The 20,700-nt window shown below is 45.0% G+C and overlaps 1 protein-coding gene across 1 annotated transcript in view; it reads left to right on the forward strand.

Annotated features, from left to right (window-relative positions):
• Positions 1 to 1,498: 1,498 nt before the first annotated feature.
• The window catches only part of LOC103177063 (cell wall protein DAN4), a 40,784-nt gene continuing 21,582 nt past the window's right edge, over positions 1,499 to 20,700 (forward strand). Inside the window, exon 1 of the mRNA XM_007891023.2 lies at positions 1,499 to 1,993. Within this exon, the coding sequence (XP_007889214.2) occupies positions 1,909 to 1,993 (85 nt within the window). The 5' untranslated portion in view covers positions 1,499 to 1,908. The remainder of the gene's footprint in view (positions 1,994 to 20,700) is intronic.

Raw genomic sequence — 20,700 nt, forward strand, 5'->3', positions numbered from 1 at the left:
GCCAAACTTTGAAGGCGTTCCCATTGGCACTTAACGTCGCAAAGTTCCATGTAAAGTTGGAGACGTTTGTGAAAACAACCCTGAATATAACCGACCATTTACTCCACCGCTAGCGAGAGAGTGAACTCAGTCTTGCCTCTGGTTTTCTCTCAGTGAATGGATGGTTCGACAACACACCATCGCTTGCGATCACACTTTCCTCTGCAAAGTCTTTGGAGCTTTTTGTGCTAGTTTTAGTTGAAATATCATCAGGTGAAAGATGATGAATCTCTGACACATACATAGAGAAGATGTAGCTCCGAAGACAATACAGTAATAGAAACTCCGAGCAATCGAAATTAGTTTGAAGTTGTATTATTAATAATCCTAACATTGGACACAACGCCTTTCACGTCGGGAGGACTTCCCAAAGCGCTTCACGGGATTTACTTTAACGCAGAGTGGCGAGGTGTTTTGTGGGTGAACACAGGCAACAATAAAGAGAAATGTCTTTCTCTGACTCATGAAAAAGATACATCAGGCTATCCCTGAACTACATTCCTGCAGCCATGAATCTCCGCTTAATATTACATCTCCCAACCTGCCTATTAAATTCTAAGCTGCCTTCTTACCACACGCAAATAAACTCGAGCATGTCTCTTGAAATTCATCGAATCGTAGAAAGTTACAGCACAAGAGGAGGCCAGACACAACTGTTAAAACCTCTCTTCAAAGAGAAAATAAATAATCCAAAAGGTACTCCTTCCTCCCAATTAATAATAATTGTTGCATCTGATATAGCGTCTTATCGATGTCTCACAGCGCTTCACAGGGTATATCGTAAAGTGAATTGACTGCGTATTTTGTGGGCGAAACATGGCAACTAATTGCGCCCACAAACAGTTGTGGAACACTGTAACGGCTACTCCTCCTCAGAGACAGACCCCAGTTTGTAAGTCAGTGTAAGAACTCTTGTGAAATACCGCAAATAAATTCCACCTACCGCTATAATAAATAATCCCTGCATTTGATATAGCGCCATCCTTCCGATGTGAAAGGCACAATACAAATGTCATTTTGTTGGTGGTGTTGTTGTCACATCATTGAGACTGTCGCAGATGGACAGAATGTCATTGGTCTCTTTGACCAGGGCTATTTCTGTGCTGTGGGCGGCACGGAAGCGAGATCGGAGGGGCTTTCGTGAAGGGAGTGGCGGGAGAGGAAGAAGCGAAGCTGAGAAGCAACAACTCATTCCAGCAACGCCTTCGCACGTCGGCGAGACGTTCTCAAAGCGCTGCCCAGAATAAACCATCAAGTGGATTGGCTTTAAATCAATATTTAAATTCCATTTTAAAAATAGAAAAAAAATTGCAAAAAATATTGTTTTACACCCATGAAATATCTACTTTCCAAAAAATAGTATTATATGTGTATGTATATATATATATACATAGGTTTTTTTTTAATTCATTTGCAGTTCAGCAAAAAAAAATCTAACTCCAGTGAGATTGCTGAAAGCCAAAGTGAATGACTTCCCTTTAAAAGGGGTGAGTGAGGGGTGGTTTTTTTTTTACTGAGTGTTGATGGGTTTCAAAGGGGATTGGGCTGGGCTGAGCTGAGCTATTATTATTGTCATTTAACATCCTCTGACCCAGAACAGCAATTGAATAGGGCTGCTAGGACAACCAAGAGGTTTACACAGACACACACACAGCAGAGAGAGACACACACACACACACACAGAGAGAGAGAAATAGAGAGAAAGGACACAAGAACACACAGAACATCATTCAGGTTGGATCAGACACCCTTAATAAAAAAAGCCCTCCAGTCTCCAAATCCATGAAGAGTTTTAACCTGTGACAAAAATTACAGATCAAAGTAGATTTTCTCAAGCTTTTAATAGACTTTTTTTATATATACATATATATGGCAACATCACAGCATCAGAGCCTGGGAACAAATCCTTTTGGAAGAGAAGGAATGAGGAGTTTGGTTGTCTTGTGTTTTGTTGGTAAGTCCACAACTTTTGTTTTTTAAAGAGGTTTTTTTTTCCCCCCCCATTGTGTGAGAGAAACTTTTTCTTTTCTTTTGGGAGTGTTCAATTTATTTTAGAAGGAGATGAAATGAGAAATCGAGCCCTTTCTTTTCTTTCTCTCTCTCTCTCTCTCCACTCACAGTGATGTTAATTTGCACTTTTGCTAAGTTTTGTATACAAATGCCAACTCAGGAAGTTGTTAGAATTGTCTGTGCAAAAACGTTGTTTATTCCGAGTTTTCTTTCTGTTGCTGTGTTCATTTCGCCCATAGATACTGTATGTAAAGAAAACATACACTTTGCAATGTATTCTGCGAAGCGCTTTGAGACGTCTTAACGACGTGATAAGGCGCTGTGTCAATTGCGAGGATTATTATGATGATTATTATTATTTCTTCAGTGAGCGACTAGTAAATGGCTCCCGAGGGAGGCGGTAGAAGCAGAAAGTGTTGTTTCTTTCAAAAAACAAAATAAATTTGATTCCCGGGCGGGACAGGTTTCGCCCGGCGAGAAGGACGATCCATAAATGCAAGTTGTTGTGGTTGTTATGTTACTGTTAAAGGTTCCCTATGGTGTGAGGGATACCGCGTTTGCTGGATGATGGGGGTCTTGCTGTGTGTGGTGGGTAGGTGTGGGGGGGGGGGGTGGTTTATCTTTCACCAGCTATTATCCCTCTGAAGTCACAGCTTTACACAGTACAACCATGAGTTTATGAGCCTTATATCCACATAATCTAGGACCACATCCACTGTACATATGAAAAAAGTGTGGATACCAGATGTTTGTATTTTTGTATGTGCGTCTACGTCTATCGTTCTCTCTTGCCGATTGCTGATTGTCTGCCTCTCTCTTTCTGCCTCTCTGTGTGTGCATAATAATTATAATAACCGTTGCATTTGGTATAGTGTCTTTCACGTCAGGAGGACATACCGAAACGCTGCACAGGATACACTCTAAAGTGCAGTGCAGTGATTATATCAGCCACTGCCCCACTGGTATAAATGCAAGTTGTTTGTTGTTGTTGTTGTTATTAAATCGTGTAGATGCTTTGCGACACCTCAACAACATGATGAGGTGGTGTATCAAATGGTAAGGATTGTTATCATTTCCCCTTAACAGTTAGTTAAGATCCGCACCAATACGAACAGGCTAGTTCTTCTCTTAAGTTCTCTGATCAACTGGTGTGTCCCCTCATTGCTCGCTCATCTTCATACCTTGCCTGAGATTTCAAACGTAGTGTCCATTCCCTGTACAAACACACGGCGACGGCACAATCGCAACAGGACTCCACCCTCAGAAATTGGGCAATGTAATAGTGAAACAGGGACGTGTTAAGAGGTACTTACGCTTACCTTTTGAGCAACACAACGTGAGGGCGAATATGCTGAAGTCCACCTTGTGAGAGAGCCCATCGATCTCTAGACTGCGATTTAAAAAAAAATGAGGCAGGCCACAAACTCATTTGGGCTTGACTCATAGATGGTTCCATTAACGTTCTCCGAAGGCTTCGTTAGACGCCTCACAAACTTAAGGAACCTTTCTCTAACGTATCAAAGGGCGAGTCGCACGGCTGGCTTTTTTTTTGCACCGTTAAGATAATCCTTGTGTTTGACGTAGTGCTTTTCGCGTCAGGAAGATGTCTCAAAAGCGCTTCGCAAGATCTTACTGGAAACGTCAATTCATCGATTTACGTTTAATCCCTTCAAAAAGAAAACCCAATGATAATTCGGTCACTCAGTCCACAACTGTTTGCGAGTCAGCGCTGGGCGCAATTGTTAGCCACCTTTCGCCCACAAAATATACAGTCGATTCACTTTACGGGTATATTCTGTGTCTCACCGACATGATAAGGTGCTGTATCAAATGCAAGGATTATTATCATTTAAAGCGCCCTCAGAAGGTTTTACTGGAAGCAACAATTTACATTCACAGGGGGCCTCTCACGCCAAGAAGGCGTCTCAAAGCGCTTCACAGGATAACTCTTATAAAGCAAAGTGAAGCGTATTTAGTAGGGAAAAAAAGCGGCAGCAAATTTGCGCGCGGCAAGGTAACGAAACAAATGCCCGATATCCGAGCCCCGAGCACCTTTGGGTGAAGACAAGCGCAGGGAACCGGTGGGAAGCATCAATCATCTTTCCAGTTCCTCATCTCTCTCTGCTGCTGTCAGCGATAGAGATTTGCTTCCAGCAGCGTAAACACGGCTTCGAAGGCACACCCCTTGCTTGGGAGAACCCGATCGGAAATGTTTCGATCTTGCAGACGTCAAGACCGTGATGAGAGGATTGTCGCTCTGGCGTTTTCTGCTTTGCTCCCCGGCAACCGAGACCATAAATAAAAAAAAAAATACAATTCGAATAAAAAAAAATACAATTTCAAACGGGGGTTATTCTTCCTGGATAAAAGCGTTTCTTGGATCCCACTTGGAGCTACGCGCCTAATCGTAGGAAAGGGTTGTATTGTTTCGCGAATGTACCGACCATGTTTACGGTCACCTCACCTCCTCCCTCCCCCCCGGCTCGGTGTCAGGCTCCGAGACCCTATATGATTTTTTTTGAATATTGCAGCACAGAAGGAGGCCATTCGGCCTATCGTCCCTGTGCCGAGCTACCCAATCAGTCCCATCTCACCCCCGCGCTCTCCCCGTATCCTTGCAAATCTTTCCTTTTCAAGCACCGAGCTAATTTCCTTTTGAAAGTTCTTATTGAATCTGTTTCCACCGTGCTTTCAGGCAGTGCATTCCAGACCGTAACAATTCTCTGTGTTAAAAAAAAAATCTCCTCATCTCCCCTCTGGTTCTTTTGCTAATTCTATTGAATCTATGTGCCCTGGTTACTGAACCACCTGCGAGTGGAAACAGTTTCTCCCTTTCTACTCTACTGAAACCCCTCAGAATTTTGACCACTTCTTATTAAATCTCCCCTTAACCTTCTCTGCGCTGAGGAGAACAATCCCAGGTTCTCTAACCCTCTCCACGTAACTTAAAGTCCCCTCATTCCTGGTACCATTCTGATAAATCTCCTCTGCACCCCCTCCAAGATCTTGATAGCCTGAAATGCAAGTTGTTGTTGTTGCTGATGAACAAGCTAAGACTTCAAGCTGCCCTGGTTGCAGTTTGGGGGTGGTTGGTGCAATTAATATAGATAACATGTCCAGTGGGCTTGTGAAAGACAACTTTAGGTCAGATTTACGAGTATTTTGTTACAGCAGTTAATTAATGGCTGGAGTGTGTTACCATCATTTGAGAATGGCTTGATGCTCTGATTGGAAAATACTAGGTTTGTGTTCTGCAAGAATAAGTTTAGGTGGGCCAAAGGGTTTTCCTTATCCATGTTACGATCTTTTAGTGATCTCAAGTGAAAAGGGTTGAAGCCCTTTACGGAATTAGACACATTTGAGGGCTTTGAGACGTCAGCCAGAAGGTTGTAGGTTCAAATCCCACATCGGGACTTGAACTAACATAGTCTAAGCTGACGTTCCAACACAGCGCTGGGAGGATATGTTGTCGGAGGCGCCGTCTTTTGGATGAAGCGTTAAACCGAGGTCCCGTCTGCCTGTTCAGGGGGACGTTAAAGATCCCACGGCACTGTTCAAAAGGAGAAGGGAGTTTTTCTCTCTCGGTGTCTTGACCAACAATTCCTCCCCCACCCCCAAATAAAATTGGTCACTGACTCCACGGCATTTTGTGGTACACTGCTGTGTGCAATTTTGCTGTCGAATTTGCCTACAGATACTCCACTTCCTTAGTAAATGCTGTGAAGCGCTTTGAGTCGCACTTCTGACGATCGGGCGCTATAGCAAATGCAAGGATTATTATTATTACCTTGACGTGAGAGGAGTTGTATCAAGCCCAAGGATTATTATTATTTTTCATGAACATGGCTGCCCCCGTTCCTCCCAACTTTCGAATACGCTGTCCTCCACTCGAGGCAAGTCCTCCTCCCTGCAAACCAAAGCCAATCTCGCTGCCTCGAGGCTGAATTGTGGAGTGTGGCCCTTTACCTAGATTTCACAACGTTCAATAAAAAGTTGAGGTGAAAGTTGAAATCTCCGATATAGTAAATATCCCAAGCGATAGTTCCCTTCGATCCTAACTATTCATTGTCGCTCCACATGGCTCACAAAATGCACACAGTTACAGTGCATCCCATGAAGCACTTAGAGACACCTCGACGATGTGATAAGGCGCTAGGTCAATTGCAAGGATTATTATTACATTTATTATCATCACCATGAAATGGCGCGAGGCAGCAATAAGCAAAGCAAACAGGACGCAGGGCTATATCACAAAATGCGTCACATAGAAGTCATCCGAAGTCACACTCAAGCTATGCAGCCCTCTGGTCAGGCTGCACCCTAGGGTGTTGGGAGATGGTTCGGATCGCTGTGGCAATCAAGGGACCCCTTGAGGTAGTGCCTCATAGATTAGTGGGTATTCCTGCCGCCGTTGTGTGCAATTGGCTGCCTCGTTTCGCCCACGCAATACGCAGTCATTTACACTTTACAGTGCATCCTGCGAAGCGCTCCGAGACGTCTCGCAGACGTGATAAGGCGCTACATCAAAATGCGAGAATGATTAGTATTTATTCCAAGTTGAAACACACGGTTAAAAGTCAGGCTGGCAAGCTTCCCTCGGCCTCTAATCCAATTAAGTCTCCATTATTGTCTGCCGAGCTGTTTGTTGTTTTAATGACGCCCGTAAGTTGTTTTCTCGCCGCCGCGCTGATTAAAAACAAACAAACATGGATCTCGAGGAGGTCTGAATTTAAAAGAAAAACTACCGAGCGAGCGACAGAAATGTTTTTTTTAGAACTGACATGTTGGACCTGTCATCAGGGAGGGAGCCATCACAGAGGGACCGTCAGACTAGGACAACAATAGATTTCCTTTCCCGAGTTTTGCTCCGTTGGATTTATACGGGTTATAAATCCAAACCTTCCAACTTTAATGCGCGCTGAACGGGAAGGCAATCTTTTATTTTCTTTGCGTCTTGCTAATTAGAGAGAGAACCATTTCCAAGCTTATTTTTGGCCTGTGATTAATGAAGTCGTTTCTTTTTCTGGCAAACTGTAGTTTCTCACGTCGGGGGGGGGGGGGGGGGAAAGGGGGGCTGCTCCCCTACCTGCTGCGTAAAGAAGCTGCACCCCAGGACAGTATCCCTGTCCCCTCAGTACCACTGTTAATCAGCACTCACTGCCATTGCCCTATTGAGAAACCCAGGCAGGGACGAGGAGATGTTGAGCTCTGTCACGGTCACTGACAAACTGAGTGAATCAAAGAGGCTGTTTAGGCCAAAACACTTGCCTTGTTTTTTTCTCTCTCAGAACAAAGCTTTTGACAAGACTGGCTCAGTCGGTAGCCCTCTCGCCACTTGAGTCCGAACCCCTGTGGGTTCAAGCCACCCCCAACGTCGGGACTTTGAACTCACAGTCTAGGCTGACACTCCGATGAAGTGCTGGGGTTATGTTGCATTGTCGGTGGTGCTGTCCTTTGGGTGAGATGTTAAACTGAAGTCCCGTCCGCCTGTTCGGGTGGATGTCAAAGATCCCGGCCACCAAATCCCACACAATAAAGTTAATCATTTACTCCGTGGCTGTTTGTGGGACAATTGTATAGAATAGCTGGCAGGCAGTTAGCAGCAGGATGTTCAATATAGCAGGCCATATAACTTGCTATTGAAAGCAAAGTTGTCTGGCCAACTTTCCTGCTGTTTGTCTAGCTAGGACCACCCTACCCGTTAGGGCATTGGCTTGCAGGGTTAACAGGAGCTGAGTGGGAGGATTCCCTACCCCCAGTGACTGGTCTGCCCTTCCAGGTCCTGCCGATGAGCCAGGCCGGGCTGTGCTGTTATCAGCAGTGAGTGCCCTGGAATACTGCAGACCCGCCTGGCTCAGGAACCGGACTGGAGACCGTCACAGAGGGCTGGGCTCGATTCCGACATTCCATTGCCAAATATGTCACCTTGGAGCCAGTTCAGCTTCAAGGAGAACCCTCTTAGCTCCTGCCCAAGGAGACAGTCAGTAGTTGGTCATTTAACATGGACGTGAAGAAGGCATGAATGGGGTGGTCTCGGCAGCCTGGCGGGGAGAGAGCAATGGCGGAGTCGGTGCTGTTGCAGAGAATAGGGAAAACTGAACGAGTGAGGGTTCAGATGAAGGAGTTGAAAACACACAAACACACACACACAGAGCCGCTTTATCTATAGGCAAACCAGGCAGCTTTCTGGGAAAGGCAATTTTTCTTTGAATGCTCTGCCAGTGAAATTGAGACGGGTGGGACTGCAGCAAGTACAGCGTCCTCATATCCGTGGTAGCTTTAGTGTAAGTTAAAGCTAAAGATATCAAACTTCAAGTGGAGTCCTCTAACGTATTGGTTGAACCAAGTTAGGTCCAAACAAATCCTTTTCACTTATAACCATAGTAGGAACTCCCTCCCTATACCCCTCCATCTTCCCCGCCAAATCTAAATAATGATAATCATAATAATTTGGACACTCAATCCACGACTGTTTCCCACCTACAAATGGAAATGCCAGAGATAGATTGTTGGAATGGAACCTGCCCTCTCTCTCTCTCTCTCTCTCTCCCTGGAGGGACGCTTCCTGCCTTACCTAATCCTGGAAAGAACTGGGCGCAGGTTGGCAAGAGCCAAGGCTCGGAACACCCAACCTTCTGACCCAAAGTCGAGAGTGCTACCAACCGAGCCGGCCAGGCTGACTTCACAGAAACGTGACAGAAACCTCACGCAAACCGGATGGACGTCAACCTTAAGCGAAGGGCTTTACGGGGCTTTGCTGCTGTGGTTCACAAAGGGCTGGACAAGACAGTGGCCTGCAGTAAAGCTGTGCTGGTTCTCAGCAGGCGTTAGTTTGATCCTATTTTGCGCAGGGCTGGGTCGGAGCACGATTAAAACTCGCGAAACCGAAGGAAACTGACTGAATTAATTAATTTCCTGTATATGTGCATGCGCTCTAAAAATAATCTTTTCCACACGGGCGGCAGGAAAGAGATCACCGTGGAACTGAAAGTTCTCAAACGTCCGCAGATAGATTGCAGAGAAATGCGTTTTTGAATGATGGCACTTTTTTGACGAGTTGGCATGATATTAATGGGGATTCTCTCTTTTTTCCCTTATCGTGCACGGATTGAGGTTTACAGTAGTGACATTTGGTAATAAGTCATTCTTTTGACTTACCTATATCCCAAGGAAACAAAGCTGCCATCAAAGTATCAAACGCCTTTTCCTCAGGAAGCGGATGTATAATAATTACCATAAATCACTTAATCTTAGTATTTTTCCTTGCATTTGATAGAGTGCCTTATTACATCATTGAGATGTCTCAAAAGCATTTCACAGAATATTGACTCTATATTTTGTGGGTGAAACGCAACAGCCATTTGAGCACAGCAGTGTCCCACAAATAGCCATGGTTTGAGTGACCAGTTTTTTTTTTTGGAGGGTTTATGACGTTTCTGTGAAGTCAGCCTGGCCGGCTCGGTTGGTAGCACTCTCGACTTTGGGTCAGAAGGTTGGTTGTTCCGAGCCTTGGCTCTTGCCAACCTGCGCCCAGTTCTTTCCAGGATTAGGTAAAGCAGGAAGCGTCCCTCCAGGGAGAGAGAGAGAGAGAGAGGGCAGGTTCCATTCCAACAATCTATCTCTGGCATTTCCATTTGTAGGTGGGAAACAGTCGTGGATTGAGTGTCCAAATTATTATGATTATCGTTAGTTAGATTTGGCGGGGAAGATGGAGGGGTATAGGGAGGGAGTTCCTACTATGGTTATAAGTGAAAAGGATCTGTTTGGACCCAACTTGGTTCAAATAAATTAATTAATTAATTAATTAATAATAATAATAATTTGGTCACCCAATCCACGAGTGTTTTTGGGACACTGCTGGACGCGATTGCCTTCCGCGTTTCGCCCATAAAATGCACAGGTCAATCCACTGCATAGTATATTCTGCGAAGCGCTTTGAGACGTCTCGAAGACGCGATAAGGCAAGGATTATGATTATTATTATTATTATCTCCCACATCCCAACCAAAAGAAGCCCACAGCCTAGGCACCAGCAGAGTCAGCGCCTTTGCTTGACTTCGTTTTGAATGTAGGGCGGTTTCATTGCTTTCCAGAGGTCAAAGGACAGCTTGGGTGTACGAGGCAACTGTTCCATCTCACGCACAGTTCTGACATGGGTGTGATTTGGGAGGATTGCTGTGCCTCCCCGTGTGGGAGGACAGGCACCTCGCTGATAGTTAATGAGCAGATGGAATTTCCGCAGAAGATCCTCGAGTTAAAATCTGCTGATGGGGCACGTTAAGCGAGGAACTGAGACCACTTTAACAAGCTAAACCTTGCAGAATACAGCAATATTTCTTTCTTTGGATCACCCAGATCCAGCTGTGCCAGGCTCCACTGGCTCCTTCTCTCCAAGTCCTATCAACTCTCTGACCTGCTTATACCCCACTCCTCTGCTTGCCCCCTTTGCTCAGTTGGCTTACAGGCTTTGCTGCATGTTCCCCCGACCCCTTCAGGACACCCATCAGTGGCTGTGGCTTCAGCCACTAACGCCCCCCTCACCACTGGAAATCCCTGCTTCAACCCCCTCCGCCTCTCACCTCGTTATCTATCCTTTAAACCCCATTTTAAAACGTAATCCCTCCGAAATGAAATAACGCGATCACTCAATCCACCATTCTTTGTGGGACGCCGCTGTGCGCAATTGGCTGCCGCGTTTCGCCCACAAAACACGCAAGCCACTTTACAATATATTCTGTGAAGCGTTCTGAGATGCCTCAAGTGATTGGCGCTACATCAAATGCGAGGATTATTATTATAACTTACCTCCTCGACCCCAACTATGGTCACCTCTCCCGCCCCTTTCTCCCTTGCTCAGCGTCCAACATCACCACAATGTAGCGCTCCGAGACGCTATCCTGCGTGAAAGGGTGTTGTACAAATACAAGTTGTGGCGTTTGTTGGTAGCAAAGAAACCTCACACTCTGATATTCCCTTTCCTGACACAAACACAATTACTCTGTCATACGTTCAATAGTAATAATCCTTGCATTTGATACAGCGCCTTATCACGTCGTTGAGACGTCTCAAAGCTCTTCACAGAATATACTGTAAAGTATAAATATATTGTAATGTAGTAATCAGCTCTAGGCTCAGATCTGCCATAAACTGGGAAGGGACAGTAAATAGCAGTGACTTGAGTGTTTTGCGAGCTCGCAATCATTCATTGAGTAATCGAATCAAAGGCACAACAGAAAAGGCCAAACAAAAGCACGTGATTTACACCGGGTGGGGGGGGGAATTAGAGTAAAAAGCACTGGTGAAGCCTGTTGGTGAGACTTGACAAGAGTCCAATTGTTGGTGGGCCGGGCGCTCGGAAAGACGATTGAGGCACATTTCGTGCTTGGATGAGAATGTGCGTCTTTCCTTTGACAGCCCCCGTGAGTAACCCCACTCGCTTGTATGGCCCTGGCACTCAGCCTTGCGGATCAGAAAGATCCCAGGCTCTTGCTTCCGACTGCTACTCTCTGAGATGCTACCCTGCGTGGACGGTGCCATATAAGTGCAAGTTGTTGTTGTTGTTCCTCTCCCACTGTCCAGCCTTGGGAGGTGAAATTCGCCGTGTAAATGTCGTAGGTGTCAATCCGTGTTGTGTTGCGTGGTATCTCCCTATGTGTGTGTGTGTGCGCGTGTGTGCCTATCCCTCTCTCTCGCTCTCTCTCTCTCTCTGTCTTGGTCGCCTGGTTCCTATCTGTAGTATTTAATCTACATCAAAAAAATTGGTCACTCAAATCCACGACTGGTTGTGGGACACTGATGTGCGCAATTGGCTGTGGCGTTACGCCCCCAAAATACACAGTCACTACACTTCACAGTATATTCTGTGAAGCGATTTGAGGCATCTCGACCAGGTGATGAGGCGCTATATCGAAGGCAAGGATTATTATCATTATTATTATTATTATTACAATGGTATGTTGCAAGCCACTCAACATCTTTGACATCTGTTGTGCTGAAAGAGACAGACCCGCAAGGTATTGTCCGGCGGAGGATTTGCATGTGAAAAGTTCCGCCTGGTTTGGTGGTCTGTGTAAATCCAGTCCTGGGGAGTGTTGAGATCATGCGTGCGGGCCAGTTCGGTATTGAAGGGGGCCAGGGGCCAACCTTTCACTGGGGCCTTTTGTTCCCTTGTCTCTGCAATAAGGCTCGCCACTGGGATTCCTGCGGAGCCTGACATTCAGAGAGTTTAGAGAGCTGATGGCGGGACAAGACAAGACAGGTCTTCACAAAATAAGCGGTCACCGGGAAAGCATGGCACTTAGGGGTCTTGTCTGGCTGAGTTATTGTACTGGAAAGGATTATGCTGAAACGAGGTTTGTCCCTGTGTGTTACAAACAACGGTTTTGCCCTCGCTTCTGGCTAATAGGAATCGAAAGGCTTTTTTTGTGTGGGTGGGAGGGGGGAGGGGAGGGACATTTTGTTATCGCAGCCCTTTCTGATAAGATGCTAAGAGTCTATCGCCTGCTAGGGACATGTCTTTAGATCATTAATGATACAATAATAAGCTTTTCATTTGACCTAGCGCCTGATCATATACAGTCACTTCACTCTACAGTATATTCTGCGAAGCGCTTTGAGACGGCTTGAAGACCTGATGAGGTGCTGTATCAAAGGCAAGGATTATTATTATTATCACGTCTTCGAGACGTCTCAAAGCGCTTCCCAGAATATACTGCACAGTGAATTGACTGTACACTGTACATTTTGTGGGCGAAACGTGGCAGCCAATTGCGCACAGCAGTGTCCTGCAGATGCCTATCACACAGCCTGCGTTGAGCAAATCCTTGACTTCTCAGAACTTATGCAAGAAAGCGGAATTCCTCCTGTTCTGTTGTCTTTTCGCCTCTGCTTGGACAGTGTAAACAATCTACTCGGGTTGGATTAGACGGTGGGCAGCAACCAGCTGTGCGTGGCGTGTCAAGATAGTTTCGACAAGGAGTAGGGACAGCGGAGCCTCCAAAGTTCCATCGAGTCCTAAAATGTTACGATCGCGTGGAATTGTGGAAAATCCTTCAATTCGGTCATCGGTTGTTGGTCGATTGGCGGATCGCTTTTCTGGGGGTAATAAATACAAATAATTAACAATTTGGTCACTCAATCCGCGACTGTTTGTGGGGACGCTGCTGTGCGCAATTGGCTGCCGCGTTTCGCCCACAAAACATACAGTCAACTTACTTAACAGTATATTCCGTGAAGCGCTTTGAGACATCTCGAAGACGTGATAAGGCGCCGGATTATTATTAATGCAAGGATTATTAGTATTTATTCGGTCATCATGCCGTTCAGAAACAGGACAGGTCTGATTTGCCTACAAAAAATACACAAGTCGCGACAATTTACAGTAAAGTAGGGTGACCGTATTTTGTAAACCAAATGCCAGGGGACACATATTTAAAAAAATTGGACTCGCCCCAGTTGCTGAGGCCGGTAGTTGCTGGAGAAGCTTGTTGGCTTAATAGCTACGTTTCTCTCTCTGTCGAGTGTATCTGTTATTAGCGTTTTATTGTTCTTGCTCAGTTTGCTGCTGAACTCAAGACAAGGGGGGAATTTGGGCCCCCGGTACACAATAACCCTGTTCCCCAGAAATCAGGGATGTGCAGTCGATCTACAGTACGTCCCGTGAAGCACTTGGGGGACGTCCTTCCAGCATGAAATACCAAATGCAAGGATTATAATTATTATTATTATTATTCCAAATTAACACTGAATCTAAGAGTTTTCCACAATTCTAAGCATTGATAATAATAATAATCCTTGCATTTGGCGTAGCGCCTATAATCACATCAGAATGACGTCTCAAAGCGCTTCACACTATTTACTGCGATACGGAGTGACTGTGTTTATAGTCGGATGTGGCAGCATAATTGCCTGCAGCGGTGTCCCACAAACAGCCACGAAACAATCTTAAATTAAGTCTTAAATCATGAAACAATCCTCATTCTTTTTGGAAACACACAATGCTTTACAGGCTAAGGCTAAGTGGAATTATGGCTTCTAAGGCCTGAAATGGTCTTAGCCTCAAGACCATTGAGGGGTGTGGGGTGGGGGGAATGCAGAATGGTGGGCTTTTCTGTTAAAGATAACATTACTGTGGATTTTTGATCCTCCCCGCGAAAAAAAAAGCCCAGGGGAAATGATGAATTGCAGGCTCCACAGCAGAGCTGATTGGAATCCTCGGCAGGATAAGATTGCTTTTAATCCCCTTTATCTCCAATGCCATTCTCTCCTTACTTCGCACTGCCCCGGTCAGGCACCTTATCAAGAGGTGAAAGCAATAGCCACACAACTGGAGAAACGTTGAGATCACATTTTTTGACCCACAAAGGAGAGGGGTGGGGGAGAGAGAGAGAGAGAGAGAGAGAGAGGGAGGGGTTAAATTTATTAACGGTAGCTTCGGAACACTCTTCCCCCAATCCCTCCGCTTTGCCCCGTCCTTCCCCTCTTTCAGATCACGACTAAAGACCTTCCTCTTCGACGATGCTCACGTTCCTCTTCCTCCCTTCCACCCCACCCCCGCCGGCTCGGAGTCAGGCTCCGCCACCGTTAAGCGCTCCGAGACACTACCTGCGTGGAGGGCACTGCATAAACACAAGCTGCTGCGGTTATTAAATTCATTAATGGTAGCACACTTCATGACTGTTTGTGTGCAAACCGGCCGCCTAGTTCGCCCGCAAACGCACAGTCACTACACTTCACAGTAAAATCCTGCGCAGCGCTTCGAGTCGGCTCTCAGCGAGTTTATTGAACGGATTTCTTTCCGTGCAAAATTTGCTGACGACAGCGACAGCGCTTATACGGGGTCTTTTACGGGGGAAAACATCTCAAAGCGCGTGACCATACAATGCAAATTTACAATTTCTACAGCGCCTTTCACGTTCAGGAGGACGTCTCAAAGCATTTGACAATCCTGGCTGTGGGAGGGGGAGAGCCAAGGGGTTGGGAGTGCGGGAGGGGAAAGATTACGAGATCACAGAGACGGAGCAGAAAGCTGAGTAAAAATGGGAAGTAAGTGGGCGGTTAGATAAGAGTTGACACAGGGCAGAAGTGAAGAGGTAGGTTTTTCGATGTGCTTTGAAAGCAGAGAAAGAGGGGCTCAGGCAGAGGGATTTTGGGGAGAGAGTTCCACAGAATAGAGGCACCCTCTTTATTCATGGGACGTCCTCCAGATGTGAAAGGCACTATACAAATGTAATTTTGTATTGTAATTTGGATTGTATGACGTTCCCATTCAAATCTTGCAACAGGCTTATTTTCGAATCCGAAAGGTGGATTTTATTTTGTTGTTTCTTTTCCTTTTAAAAAAAAGGGATCTGGTTGGAATTCTCACCTGTCCGATTCTCGGCTCCAATGGATTGGTCGGAGAGAGAGATGACTGAGATGTCTTCAGGTTGCCGGAAGGAGCCTTACTTTCAGGGCTCAGATAATAAAGCAGGATAATCCTTGCGTTTGATATAGTGTCTTGTCACATCGCAGTCAAATTTGCACGTCCCACAAACAGCCGCAAAGTGAATGACCCTTATTTTTTGGGGGGCTCGTTGATTGTTGGCCAGGACACGGGGAGAGGGAAACTCCCTTCTCTTTTCGAATAGAGCCGCAGGATCTTTAACGTCCACCTGAACAGACAGACAGGACCTCAGTTTAACATCTCATCTGAAGGACGCCCCCCCCCCCCCCCCCCCCCCCCAGCACAGCACTGGAGGATCAGCCTGGACTATGTGTTCAAGGAAGATCCCTTATTCCCAAATTCATACCGTAGAAGCCTAGAATCAGGCTATTTAGCCCATTGGGGCTGATGTTTATATTCCACACAAGTTCCTAAATTAAAATGATTAAGTTTTATTATAAGTCCCTTTTTTAAAATAGTACAAATTAGGTCGTCCCATTGTCTAAACTTGAACAAGAACCATTGTTATTTCTATTCAACCCTGTCCAGCTTCCTAAATATATATATATAAATGTTTCTGAACAATTCCCCTCCACCCAAGCTCCCACCCAAACTCTGTGGGCGAGAGTACATTTTCATTTCAATAGAACTTTCTTTCAAAATCTTTCCTTCTGACTTGGAGGCAGTGACTGAGCCGAGCCAGGGATTGTTGGGTCAGGACACCAGGGAAGCTTTCCGTCTCTTTTTCGGTCACACGGGGCCACAGAATCTTTATAACCCCCGTCTGAAGCTATACTAGAGTTAATACAAAAAAAATAATTTGGTCGCTCAATCCACGACTGTTTGTGGGACGCTGCTGTGCGCAATTGGCTGCCGCGTTTCGCCCACAAAATATACAGTCAATTCACTTTACAGTATGTTCTGTGAAACGTCTCAAAGACATAATCAGGTGCTGTATCAAATGCAAGGATTATTATTATTAATGCCTCATTTGACATCTCCGACAATATACCTTGATTTAATGTCTCATCGGACGTCTATGACAATGAATTGCTGCTTCCCAGTACTACCAAAGGGAGCCAGGCATCAAAGAAACCTTTCAGTCACATTCCTAACAGAAGTATTCCAACAGCGTTAAATGCCTTCAATGATATTCAAGGCAAAAAGCATTCTAACCGTTTAACTTAAATACTCCAAGCAGTTTTATTAATATAATTGCTGCATTTGATAATAGGGCCTCATCACGTCGTCGAGACGTCTCAAAGCGCTTCACAGAATACACTGTAAAGTCAATCGACTGTATATTTTGTGGGCGAAACGCGGCAGCAATGCAATGTCCCACAAACACTCGTGGATTGAGTCTTGCTATTCGGGGAATAAGTGCAAAAAGCATCGAGCAAATTGTATCTCTTTATCGGCGTAAAGAAAAGATTGAGTGCTCAAGTGGCTTCAGATTCCAGGCCAGCGGTCACCATGACATCCACATGCAAACACGGCAGACAGTAGAGACGGGAATCCGAGTAAATATTGTCCAAAAGCTTGGGGCCATGTTTCCACGCGAAAGGAACAGGAGATAAGAGGGGAAACATTCCACAGTTCAGGAACAACCAGGTTTAATCTTGCAGCCCAGGCAGAGATCTGCGGAGAAGGGGGGGGTGTGGGGTGGGCCTTATCTCCTCTGACACACTGTTCAAACACTGTGTTCTCTGGCACTGCCTGTGTTTTAGTGCTGAGTGGTCAGAGTGTTTTTCTTTATATACAATCACGTGCACACATTGACTAGGGCCGCGGATCAAAGCCAGACCTTTAGTTGGACACGGCTTGATAATCCCTGTTGATACTAAGTGCATGAGATCACTGTTACACACCAGATCGCTGGCAACGGTTTACCAGAATCCTTCCATTAGGTCAAAAGCACATCTTCGACTACTTAATAGCCCACGACTTTTACTTCATTTCGTTTAACATTACGGTTACTTTTAAGGGAGGGGTGTGTCAGCCGGGCGGGTGTCTGACACGGGTGGAAACCCATCACCGTTGCTTAAAAGTCTCCAAACCAAGATGAGAATTCCACGCCTCCCGCATCTACACATGGAAATTCCAGAGATAGATTATTGGAATGGAATGCGCTCTCTCTCTCTCTCCCTGGAGGGATGCATCCTGCTTACCTAATTCCAGAAAGTATTAGGCGCAGGTTGGCAAGAGACCAGGCTTGGCTCTTGCCAACTTGCGGTTAAAGTTAAATTCACTTGCAAAATACTCAGTAATTACTATACCCTTAACAGTAAATGATGTGTAGAGTTTGAAACATTCCCCCGGTTCGAAGACGCTGTATCAAATGCAAGGATCACATTTTTTTAATGTTTTTAAAAGAGAGTTTTGTTTGTTAATTGCCGGAGTTAGAGCGTTGATGGAGAGGAGTCCTGTAGTGTAGAGGTTAGAGCACTCGCCCGAGAGGACCCGGGTTCGATTCCTGGGTAGGACAAAACCTTAGGTAAGTTTCCTTACTCCACACGCCTCTGTTTACCAAGCAGTAAGTAGGAACCCGGTTGTTAGTCGACTGGCGGATCGCTTTCCGGGGGTTATAATCCCTTAAAAAATAATAATAATTTGTTTACTCAATCCATGATTGTTTATCGGACGCTGCTCTGCGCAATTGGCTGCCGCGTTTCGTCTACAAAATATACAGTCAGTTCACTTTACAGTACGTTCTGTGAAGCGCTTTGAGACGTCTCGAAGACGATTATTATTATTATTATTATTGTTATTAAGATAAAGGACTGCTCCCAGTCGTCTTGATAGGTAACCTTCCGAACCATCAATACATAGTTGTTAGATTGAACGCACGATTAAACAATTGAACAAGTAAAACCTCAAATGGTCTAACGACCATTGTAACAGATTGAAAGCGGTCACACCCACAGTCAGGTCAATATATTCACTTAACCTTTAAACTCAATAGGTCACACAACAGACTGTAAACAGAAACCCAGCAAGGTTCATCATTGTTGAGGCTGGATCTTACAGAATGGGCATGTGACAGAACAGTTTCCTCGCTTATTATTCCAAGTTTCCTTTCCACCATAAATAGCCGGAGTAACTTCATTGTATTTTAATTTCTTGAGCAAGTGAGCACAATACTGTCTGTCTGTCAGGGGACTGGATTCGGTCTAAGAATGTAACATTCTCCGCAGAGAAAAATGGTACAATGGATTTGCAAAATATGAGCGTTGGAACCGGGCGGCAGTGAAGTTTTCCCACTTGGGAATCTTTCAAAGAATTGTTTTTGTGAAGAAATATTCTCGCCTTTCTCCTCAGCGAATGTTTCGATCTAACAATCGGCTCGGTTTGAAAGCAATAAAAAGTTATTACCAGCTTCGTCGATCCCGGGGCAGTTACCTGGAGGGCAGGAAATCTTGTTTACTTTAACGTGACGGGAGGTCGGACAGACATTACAACAACAGCAACAACAAAAATACATTTATAGAGAGTGCCTTTCGCGTCGGGAGGACATCCCAAAGCGCTGTTTGGATTAGTGTTTGGATCAAATGTAAATTTCACAAGAATATAGAAGCAAGCGGTGGTGTTTTAGTTTCATTTAACCAAATTGTGAGAGCACTCGCCTCGCAGGTGAGAGGACCTGGGTTTGATTCCTGGGCAGGGCACAATCTTAGGCAAGTTTCCTTATTTCACAGGTCTCTGTTTACCTCGCAGTAAGTAGGAACCTAGTTGTTAGTCGATTGGTGGATCGTTTTTCCAGGGTAATAATAATCCCTAAAAAAAATGCGGTCACTTAATCCATGACTGTTTGTGGGACACTGCTGTGAGCAATTGACTGCCAAGTTTCACCCACGAAATATACAGTCACTATTGTGTGAAGCGCTTTGAGACATCTCGAAGACCCGAACCAAATCCAAGGATTATTGTTGTTATTATTCATCAGACTACTAGATGGCACTTGGTGAAGGAAAATAAAAAAAAGATTTTGCACTTGGGATCAAAGTCTTATTGCTCTTCTCTGTTGGTTTGGATTTTGGATACGCTTAAGCACGGTGATGGGTTTCTGCATGTATCAAATACCTGACTGGCCAAAAGGAAACAGCCAAGAGAGGATAGAGATTTCCTGTTAGTGTCTAATTGCACTCCCATCACCCCAGTGCTTGCCAGGCTCCGCTGGTTCCCTGTTGCAGGACGGATAGACTTCAAGATCCTCACTCTTACTTTCAAATTTCTTCATGCCCTGGCACCTCTCTTATCTCCCTGATCTACGCACACCCCCCTCCACTACCCACTACCAATCTCTAGAGCTTCTTGTCCAATCTCAATCCCTCCATATTTCCTTCTTTTTGCCCATCTTCAAATCATGCCCGAAGTCATTTCTCTTCGACAGTGCCTTCAGTCGCCTCCTTGTTGACTCAGTGATCACTGTATATCAATATTGTTTATTTTAAATGAATTTCCTCTAAAATTTGAGAGTCTTTGTGTGGTTTGCGACAATGAGATAATCAAGCCAACACAGACAGGCAAAACATAATTTTTCAACCTTTATATAGCGATTTGTATGATCCAGAAACATATGTAAAAACATCTGGAGAATAGAATACATAGTTGTAGAAGTTTTAATAATAATAATAATCTTTGCATATGATATAGCGTCTTATCACATCGTTGAGACGTCTCAAAGGGACTCACAGAATGTTTGCCCACAAAATACAAAGTCAATTCACTTTACAGTGTATTCTGATAAGGCGCTATATCAAATGCAAGGATTATTTTATCATTATATACTGTAACTTAGTAGCGATTTAGTAGTTTCTTCTTTCTTTTCTTCTGGATCCGTTCCAATTTCAGGCTGGTCTAGAGGGCCGAATTTATACACAGGAACAAACAAGTTTTCGCGAACTTCAAGAACAACTGGTGTGGCTCACAGATGGCGTTTTCTTTGTTTTTACTCCTCACCTAATAAAGACCATCTCGCTCGAGCGTTCAACCAGGTCACTTGATAATCACGCACAGACGACACACACCATGCTTTGCATCTGACATAACACGGGCTACCTGTTGCACATTCCTCTTTGCCACGGAACTATCCTGGACAGAGGCAAGGACATCAGATAAGGAAAAGAGCAGAACCTACCTATTCATTTCCGGCAAATAAATAAGTTTCACAAGTGCAACCACTCAAAGGTAGAGTGGGACAAATGTTCGATAATTTTCCATTACAATTC

The sequence above is a fragment of the Callorhinchus milii genome, unplaced genomic scaffold (genome assembly GCF_018977255.1).
Source record: "Callorhinchus milii isolate IMCB2004 unplaced genomic scaffold, IMCB_Cmil_1.0 Scaffold5, whole genome shotgun sequence".
In the NCBI taxonomy this organism is placed as follows: Eukaryota; Metazoa; Chordata; class Chondrichthyes; order Chimaeriformes; family Callorhinchidae; genus Callorhinchus; species Callorhinchus milii.